Source organism: Oreochromis aureus, linkage group 16, assembly GCF_013358895.1.
Source record: "Oreochromis aureus strain Israel breed Guangdong linkage group 16, ZZ_aureus, whole genome shotgun sequence".
Lineage (NCBI taxonomy): Eukaryota > Metazoa > Chordata > Actinopteri > Cichliformes > Cichlidae > Oreochromis > Oreochromis aureus.
Genome location: NC_052957.1, coordinates 11,029,730 through 11,039,807, shown reverse-complemented (window position 1 = coordinate 11,039,807; position 10,078 = coordinate 11,029,730). Strand labels below are relative to the sequence as shown.

At 44.2% G+C, this 10,078-nt stretch overlaps 1 protein-coding gene across 1 annotated transcript; it reads right to left on the bottom strand.

Moving 5' to 3' along the window:
- Window positions 1–3,966: 3,966 nt before the first annotated feature.
- On the bottom strand, window positions 3,967–4,893 carry LOC116327791 (putative gustatory receptor clone PTE01). Its single transcript, XM_031749453.1, has one exon. The coding sequence runs from the start codon at window positions 4,891–4,893 to the stop codon at window positions 3,967–3,969; it is 927 nt and encodes a 308-aa protein (XP_031605313.1).
- Window positions 4,894–10,078: the final 5,185 nt, after the last annotated feature.

The following is a 10,078-nucleotide window of genomic DNA, read 5'->3' as shown; positions in this document are numbered from 1 at the left end:
TCGCTACTAAAGATTCCAAAGATTCATGGTTTGGTAGGACCCCACCCTCAGACCACATAACAGTGCTGATAGTAGAAAAAGTGCGGAGACTCAGAGACACTTAATACAGATTTTATATGTGTGATTGTTTAGGCTGTAAGTTGTTTTATATCGACTATCGCCAATAGGCTTAGCCCTATCATTGATTGTTTTTACAAGGGCGATTTATATATTTGCCCATGAGTAAGTATGCTAATAATGATGGCGCTAATAGAAGCAGTCAACAGAAAAAAAAAAAAAAAAAAGTGCTGTTTTAACAGCTCCCTCTTTCATCTGCGAGCAAATGCACCCTCGTCAGAGTGTGCCCAAATGCTTGTTGATGGAGCTGCAGAAGCTGGTGGTAGCCGAGCATACTCAGCTGGATGGTAGCCATGTACATGCTCATGCAAGTTAATCGTGTTTGTGTACTTTGCTCGGACTATACATCTGCACAAGCACACCGCTTTGGTTACATGCCTATGTTTACCTCTTTCATCTGGTTTATATATATATATATTTAGTGCTGTCAGCGTTAACGCGCCATCATCACAACTAATGCGATTAACAATTAATCCATCTGGAGCGCAGACTGACTCAAAATGTCTCTGTCAACATATTTTGGGCAGTTTGTCCAAAGTTAATTGTGATTACTTTGTTAACGTCACATTAACGTGTTAACTCTAACAGCCCTAATTTTTTGGGGGAAATTAGTTCGCCCATGTTTGGGCTTCTTCTGTGTTGTAAACACGCAAATCAGTCCGTGAATGATTACATTGCTCCGCCTATCAAAAAAAAGTCTGCGCATGCGCGAATATATTGCCCATCGTCGGTTATTGGACTGACGATTGTCGGTTGGAAAATTTTCACATATCGCCCAACTAGGGCTGTTCGATATATTGAGATATATCGGATGATGATATGAAAACGTCTATCAGTCGATCCTTTGTTTCGTGGTGTTGCAAAATAAACTGTTTACGGCAATATTTTTTCAGCGTTTTGATAGTCACTGTAGTGGCTATATAAATCTTAAAGTTCTCTCTTTTCCATTTAAAATAACCACACTACGGATGGACAAGTGACTGTTTTTTTACGAGTTGTCATTGGTGTGACCAAGTGGTCGGCGGGGTTATAAAAAAAACTAGTAAAAACGACAACGCCACCTAGGGGAATTTCACCCCTAGGAAATATATATTTAAGAAAAATAAGTAAAAGTGAATAAAAGAGGCCGCATAGATTCAAAGATGCACATGGAGGCAGGTTGGCTCAAATATTAACAGTTTTATTTATAGTAAAAGAAGTAAAGAGTAAAATATTAAGAAAAAGAAATATAGCGTCGTTTTTGACACTGTCCTAAAAGCACAATAAAACAATCATGGAACTTGGACTTAACAGCAGCCGCGGACCCAAAAAAAGTCACACAAAAAGAAAATCACTACAGCCGGCACCCAGTGCTGTGAAAATGACCCACCACCTGAGGTCCCAGGGCCACTGGCACGTCCTCCGTTCACTGAAATAAACACAGAGCAATACGTTAAAAGAATAAAAGGACACTGAGCGTCAGGCTCGCTACATATCATAAAAACTAAAACTTCAATCTTTAATAACTTTAATAAAAGAAATCACACACACACCAAACTGGAAGGCTTATGCCCCACGAGTCAAACTACAACTCGTGCTGGTGGTAATTGTCCAGGCCTTGATCACAAGCTGGTCTGGCTCCCCACTGGCTGAGAACGGCAACTGAGGTGGTTTAAAGTTCCCAGCACGACACTCGGGCAGAGGATTGCTCCAGCCCGATGATGAGGCGTGAGTACAAGCAACAATCCAGAATAAAATAGGATAAAACCAGGTGAACAAGAAAAAAGGTAAGCCCACTTAATAAAAACAGTTCTACGAAAAGACAAGACAGCAGCTCCACCGAGGAGGAGCCCTCAAACAGCGACTAGGCAGGTGTCTCGATTCTCCAATTAAGGTTGGGCGATTTGCCACGGAGAGGTGAAGGCAGCAATCAAACCCTAAAACAAAGGATAAATGTAACCTTAGCCTCTTGTAGCTGGACAGAGCGTGGGCGGTAGAGAGAGAGAGAGAGAGAGAGAGAGAGAGAGAGAGAAAAAGAAAGGCGAGTAGCCCATCCAGCTACATTAGCCACAACAACAGTAAACCCAGCGTGTGGCTCTGCCGTCTGCTTGTTTATTTTCCACATAAACAAAATAAAGCTGAAGATCCTGTTGAGATTTTTCAAAATAAACTGGAATGATGACAAACAGAAGGACCAGTCAAAACAAATCGAGGACCTTTCTTCTAAACGAAGGCCTATCTCTGTAGCATGGACATGGTTTGGTTATGAAAAGTCTGACACGGACCAGAAAACTGTACTATGCAAAATATGCAGGAAACCGTCCCCACCTCAGACTAGAGTTGGATGTCTCGAGACCGGTCTCAAGACCAAGACCGGTCTCGAGACCACTTTTACGTGGTCTTGGTCTTATCTTGGTCTCAACGGACTTTGGTCTTGGTCTCGGATCCCTCGGTCTCGTCTTGGTCTCGCTGTCTCAGTCTTGCTGTCTCAGATTGACATAGTGGTCAGGAGATTTGGAGTCAACAGTATCCATGACACACAACGTAACGTTCGATAATGTGTCATGCGCAAAAGCATCAGCTCTAAGAGCCATGCTTAGAGAGTGCTTTGTAGTGAATCAGAAGAGTCGACTTCCATTGAGCGAGAGCCGGCTCCTCACTCAATTTCCTTTCGCTGCTCAGCATTCACACAGTGGCTCAGCTATGCTCCAATCCCTCCATATTGTGGCCAATCACATGTGAGGATATAAGATAATATCATTATGTGAAAAACAGAGGGTGAGAGACGTGACAGTCAAGTGGAGCGTGCATCTGTCCTCTCAGTAAGTGAGTGAGACAGTAGACAGCGGTGAGGAGGGCTGTGCGAGTGCATCGCAAAAATACATAAATATGCCTGACACCCGTAAACGAAGCACCATCTGGCTGCAGTTTAAAGACTTTTTTGTCTTGGTCTCGTCTCGACTTTGTCTTGGTCTTGACTCGGTCTGTCTTGGTCTTGTCTTGGTCTCGATACCCTCTGGTCTTGGTATTGTCTTGGTCTTGGTTTAGGCGGTCTTGACTACAAGTCTACCTCAAACATGACAAACCTCTTCTACCACCTACGCAAGAATCACGTGAAAGGGTATGGAGAGAGTTTATGCATGAGAAGCAAAAAAAGAGTGCTCAAAATAAACCTAATACTCAAACGTTAGAACAGGCTTTTCACCGCAGCACGCCATGTAATAAATACTCACTAAGAAAAGGGTGGCTGTTAAAACTGTTGTCTAAAAATGTATAGTTTCATGCATCGGTCAACTCCAGGTACACGATGCCCAGCTGAAAACACTTCACGCAAATTGAGTTGCCCGAGATTCACAGAATTTACAGAAAATTACAAATTTTTGTGAAATATATATCGCTATCGGGACGATAAATGTCTTATATCGGGATATGAGATTTTGGTCATATCACACAGCCCCACATCCAACCCTATTGAGCATGTCACATAGTGGCATTGTAGGTCAATTCGTGTTGAAGAAAACATATGACAGATTTCTCCACCATATTGGTCCATTGCCAAAGAGCAAGGCTGTGACTAATTGTATGGTGAATGTAATGTGTAAAAGTACTTTCTATTCTGCAGCGTTTCCCTTGTGCTCAATTAAAACCTAGCCACATCGGGTAAAGGTAATACAAACTAACCAGGAAATAATTTCATGTCTCACATTTTTTCCCGAGTCAGTAAAGCAGCTTGGGACTAAACATCAGGTGTCATGTGTATAGAGTGTGTGTGTGTGTGTGTGTGTGTGTGTGTGTGTGTGTGTGTGTGTGTGTGTGTGTGTGAAGACATTGAAGTTGGTTGGTTAATGTTTCTGCACCAGACAAAGATATTTATTTTCTCTTAAACAGTAACCTTTTACACGATTGCCTTATCTTTGGCAAATTAAATCCATACATAAATGGGGTGAGCATAGGTTGACAAATGAGGAGATATATAGCCAAAATTATACGGACTTCATCTGGTACCTGAGAAAATAAAAATCTGAAGTCAATAGAGTAACAAATACACCCGACAAACAGGTTTGACAGAGAGACGATCTGAGGGGTGCAAGTAGTCACAGCTTTCTGCTTGTTTTCTTTTGATGTTTTTCGACAAACTTTCAAAATCTTAACATAAGAAACTGAAATGAGACTGAAAGGTATGAAAATACTCATTATGACAAAGAATATGATAGATATAGAGTTGTAGATTGAAACTGAACATGAAAGTCTAATTATTAATTGGTGCTCACAATACACATTGTCAACAATATTTCCACAAAACTTCAACCTGAAAATGAATGAAAACGAGAGTATAAAAATAAGAAATGAAAAAACCCACACAAGCAGAATCAACAAAAACACTCTGTCTGTGTTCATAATGACATTATAGCGTAATGGATGACAGATTGAGATATATCTGTCATAGGCCATGGCTGCTAAACTCCAAAACTCAGCAGGTGCACCTGTGTACAAAGAACACATCTGCAGAAAACACCACAGCCGGGTCACTTCATGGTTGTCTGAAAACATTTGTGAGAGCAAAAGAGGATACAGTGATGTGCTGGCATTTATTTCATTCATGCATAAATTGCTAAGCAGTATATACATTGGCTCATGCAGCCTTCTGTCCACACGTATGACCACAATAAGAAATGTATTGGCCACACATATAGAGAGGTACCAAAACAATATTATGATGAAATAAAGGTATTTTAAATCCCCAACATTTCCATATGCAGACAGCACAAATGACACAATCTCACTGGAGTTTTCCATTTTCTGCTTAATATGAGAGTGAACAAAATCAATAATAATTTTATCAGTGGTTCTTTACGATATAATTCCAAGTATCAGATCCCAATCCCCAAATCAAAGTCTCTATTATATTGTTTAAATGCTATTTTACAAATAATTATGTCATTAAGACATACTCCTTCAAAGCAGGTGTGACTCCTGTGACAAAATGTTCACATAAGCACAGTAAACAATTTTATATAAGGTTCAAGATTTAAGCCGAGAAATTAATTTGAACTGAAGAACAAATGACATTATAAGATAACATTATACTCATTATACTCCCTCCCAGCTCAATGAGACAAAACCCTCTGCAAACTTTTATAGCTGCAGCAAAGAGCAGAAGGAATGGAGTGGGTGGGTCAAGGTTGGAGAAAATAGCATACGTTCATTTATTTTCTTGTCTGTTTCTGACATTTGTTTTAAGTATGCTGCTTTTTAAAATTACAACATCAACACAGTTTTCATCAGTTACCATAGGTTTCCAGAACTGTAGAGGAAGACAGGAATGTGATCACTGCCTGTAAAACCAAAACCAAACAAAGACAAGCTCCAGTGATCCAAATGAATTGTCCAAAACACAAACACACATACTGGAGTCCATGAACAGGGTCCCAAAACATAGTTTGGTCCGGAGGCCGGCCATGTTGGCGGCACAAATCCAAAAGCCGACTGCGCGGAAGGCAGCGGTGGCGAATTGAAAACAGTTCAGGGGGCCGACCGTGTGGGCGGCAAAGGCAGCGACGGGCAAACAGTTCTGGGGGCTGACCGTGCGGGCGGCAACGTTGGCGACAAAGCGAGTCCGGAGGCCGGCCAAGCGGAAGGCAGTGGTGGTGTTCAGGAGGTCGTCCACAGTGGCAACAATGCTCAACAAGCGGCCTGGCAGATGACTGATGATGTTGAGGCTGCATGGCCCCCGCAGGACCAGGCGAGGCTGAAGCGGAGGCCGGACCAGGCGAGGCGGATGAAGCTGCTGCGGCTGCAGGCGGCGGCCCTCCAGCGGAGACAGCAGGCTGGAGCGGTCCCTTGGACCCTCCAGCAGAGACGAGAATGGGCTGGCCGGGCTCTCCAGAACCCCCAGCGGACATGAGGATGGGCCGGACGGGCTCTCCAGAACCCCCAGCGGAAATAGTCACAGAACTAGCGGGCACAGGGGCCCCTGGCACACATAGGGCTGAACCAGCAGGCACGTGAGCCTCTGGCAGGAAGAAAACGGAACTGGCAGGCGCACGGGCCTCTGGCAGGGACAAAACTGAACCAGCAGATGCACGGGCCTCTGGCAGGGACAAAACTGAACCAGCAGATGCACGGGCCTCTGGCAGGGACAAAACTGAACCAGCAGATGCACGGGCCTCTGGCAGGGACAAAACTGAACCAGCAGACGCACGAGCCTCTGGCAGGGACAAAACTGAACCAGCAGGCACACGGGCCTCTGGAAAACACATGGCAGACTGCAGCTGCGCAGAGCACTGACCCTGCTCAGGCAATGACAACCGGGTGCAGTCCTCAGCTGGGTTCTTAGCCTCCAGGGGTCCAGAGTGGGCTGAGGGCTGAAACTCAGCCTCTGGGGAGGCCCTGGAGTGCGTCACAGTCTCTGAACTGGCCAGCTTTTGAGGACTGATTACATTATTAATTGGTTTGTCTCTCTGCTTAGAATTGGAGGTTGTAGAACAGTTCTTTATGGGTTGAATAGACATAGCTTGCTGTACCGGAGGAGTAGGTGAAGATGATGGCTGAATAGGTGGCTGATCTGAGGGCGACTGAAGTAAAGGTGGAGATAATAATGGTGGTGAAGTGGGAGACTGAACTGATGACTAAGCTGATGATTCTTCTACCAACTGAGCTACTGACTGGGCTATGGACTGTAACAAAGTTTGTAGTAAGTCTGGCTGTGGTAGTGACTGAGCTATGGGCAGTAAGGCTGAATGTGGTGGAGGTGGCGACTGGGCTTCAGGCCGAGCGGCTAACTGAGCTGGTGGCTGCTGGGCAGCTAACTGAGCTTCTGGCTGGGCAGCTGACTCAAAAAACACAGCCCCGGTATAAACAGTCACAAGGTCTGGCAAAACAGTAAGAGTGTCTTTTCCACTCACCACAGCCGGCAACTCAGAAGTCTCGGGACCCGGCTGTGGTGATGGGCGTCGGTGGCATGAACGTCGCTTCCTTCTCGGAAATAGCTCCGACCGGCCGGGTAATTCCACATCTGGCGGGCCGGGCCGCAGATTCCCCGGCGGGCCGTGCAAAACATTCACCGCCGGGCTGGGTTGGGAAGCGGTAGCAGCTGGAGGGTGAAGATGAAGTTCGTTGAGGATGAAATTCTGTGCGAGCGGGTGAAGAGAGTCCAGTAGCCAGAGGTGAGCAGAGATTAATTGCTGTAGACTGGCTTCTACAGCGCGGTGAAATTCCTCTCCCTCACGTTCGAGCCACAGGTTAACAAACCTTGAAACAGAGTCAATTAATTCCTCCCGAAGCCCCTCGGAAGGTGCGGTTGCTGCTGGGTCCATGTTTGGTCGGCTCGTACTCTCACGGCTGCCGAGGCGAGCCGTGTGGTGTTGGAGGAAAGGAGGACCCAAAATGCAGGTGATGACTGATGATTCAAGTGACATTTATTTACAAGGTGGTGTAGTGGCAAACAGGCAGTGAGGCATGACAAATAACTGAAGAAACCTAAACTGGGAGAACTAAATAACAAACCTGAGAACATACAAAACTAGGTGCGGGGCAGAGAGACGCAGACAGAGGAACAGAACACCATGGAACACAGAGTAATGCAGACTGACACGGAGTAACACAGACGAGCCGACCACGAGCACAGACCGACACCCACTATATACACACACACACACAAGGTAATCGGGTAATCACACACAGGAGGGAAGAACAGCTGATCCTAATACACATGATGACTGGAGGACACAAGGTGAACACAATGACCACAGACACAGACCTTCAGAATAAAACAGGAACTCCAGAACATGAACCGGGCACAAGGGGGTGGGGCACAGAATACCAAAATCAGAATAACTAGAACAGAGGAAAATAATCATAAAACACAAAACGCTGGGTCAGCGACCCAGCACCATGACACCTGGTGGTGAGTAAGATCAGGTGATGGGAGAGGATGCTGGAAAGACCTGGTGCACCTAAACATATAGTGAGGTTGTGCTGGGAACACCTGGCAGAAAAACCAGTCTGTGACATCTTCAACTCCCACCTCCAGCAGAACTTCAATAGCTTTCCAAGGAAAGCTGACGACATTGACTCAGAGTGGAGCATATTCTACACATCCAATGTTGAAGTAGCTGCACAAAATTGTGGATGCAAGATAGTTTCTGCCTGTAGTGGTGGTAATCTCCAAATCAGATGGTGGACACTGAATTGAGTAGTTAGGCTCCTGAGACAGCTGAAAGTTTCTGGCAAGCCAAGCAGTGTGCAGTTCTAACATGAGCTAAATCAAAAACGCAGGAGTGGAAGGAGTTTGGTGAGGTCATGGAAGAAGACTTGGTCCAACTGGGCTCAATGTAATATTCCATACCTCCATTGTTGAGGCTGCAGCTTCCATCTGTGGCTGTAAGGTGGTTGCTGGTTGGTGTCTGTTTTGCTATAAACAGCTATTGTGTCAGCTCGACACAATCTCACATTTCCTAATAAAAATGGCAAAGAAAGGAATTACCTTCACTATCCCCTACCAGTATAATTTCACTGAACAGGTAACACCATGAATGAGCATAGATGACAGGACATATTTTTTTGACATATTTTTCTTTTGGGGAAAATGCTATTGTCCAGTTCAGTATTTTCTGTTTGAAAACCACTCGTAAAATCTGGAGATTAAAAAAAGGAAGGGTTTGCTGAACAGTCGGTCCACTGTTTGATGATGTGCTGTTTGCAGGTTGGTCAAATCCTGTCCACACAGCCAGAATTGAGTGGCACAGTGGAGCGGATTTGCCCCCACAGAGCGTGTTGCTATCTTGGTATCTTAATTTAAAGTAAGTGGCACCCGACCAGCACTATACTCTGAGTGGAGGACTGTTTTCTTCTCCTGAGTCAACTTTTTGCGAGAATTGCACCCAGTAGGCCTTACGTCTTGTTCCATGGCCTCACTAAACTCCTCCCACGCCTGAGTTTTTGCTTTAGTTGGTGTTATAACTGCACTATGCTTGTCCTACCAAAACTACTCTAAATATATAGTGTAGGAGGTTAATATCACTACAAGTAGCAACCACTTTGGAACTACAGCTTCACGCAGATGTCTCATTATTGCAGGTGTGCAATACAATCTATTTGGACTCAATAGTCTCAGCCTCCCTTAGAATAATGTCAAACTTCCTCTATGGTACCTCCTGTCAGTGGTGGTCCTCAGGTGCTAAGGCCTGTCAATTAGGGGCTCTCCTTCAGCCATTTTTCCCAGGACTGGCACTAGGCAAAGTAAACTGGTTCCTTGATTTTCGTATTACAAAACCACTGGGGTTCTGTTTGTGTGTTCATGCATGACTTAGTCTGCATTTGTGTAGGCCTATGTGTTCCTGTGTTCTGTGTGGAACTTCATGAAAAGGGGTTGAATATCACATCTCTGTTATTTGGCTTTGGAGTAACATTGCATCCAGTGAACAGATCTTGTGTGCATTTGCTGTAAGTTAGTATAAGTTCATGAGCATTATCATAACTCAGTGCTCTAGGGTGGCTGTAGCTCAGGAAGTAGTGCAGATCATTTAGTAAATGGTAGGTTGGAGGTTTAATCCCTGACTGGTCAAATAAACAGCTGAGTATTTTATACTGTAAATAACATGAGTCAAGTTAACTGGAGCAGAGGAAGACTTAAAAATATAAAACAACAATTTTAACGAGAGTGCAACAACCGAATATTTTGTTTCCTGCTTAAACGCAATACAATACTATAGAGGGTTACATCGTGACATGAGCCTGATAGTTTATTTTAAATAAATTCATATAAAGACACATATTTGGAGTATTTGATAAGTTTCTTTGTTTAGAGTTCAGAGAATATTACATGTTGCAAAGTAGCTTTTGCCAAATTATTTTAAAAAGAAAGAATTGCATGGGTCTTTTGGAATTTCAAATGTATCTCTGAACCGTAATATGATTGATGAATGTTATTCTCCTACAGAGCAAAGATGTTCTAAGACAGCCTCATTTTAAACAAAGATAT

Coding starts and splice junctions, on each gene's coding strand:
- LOC116327791 (XM_031749453.1), bottom strand. CDS start 4,893: ATGGAAAACTCCAGTGAGATTGTGTCATTTGTGCTGTCTGCATATGGA.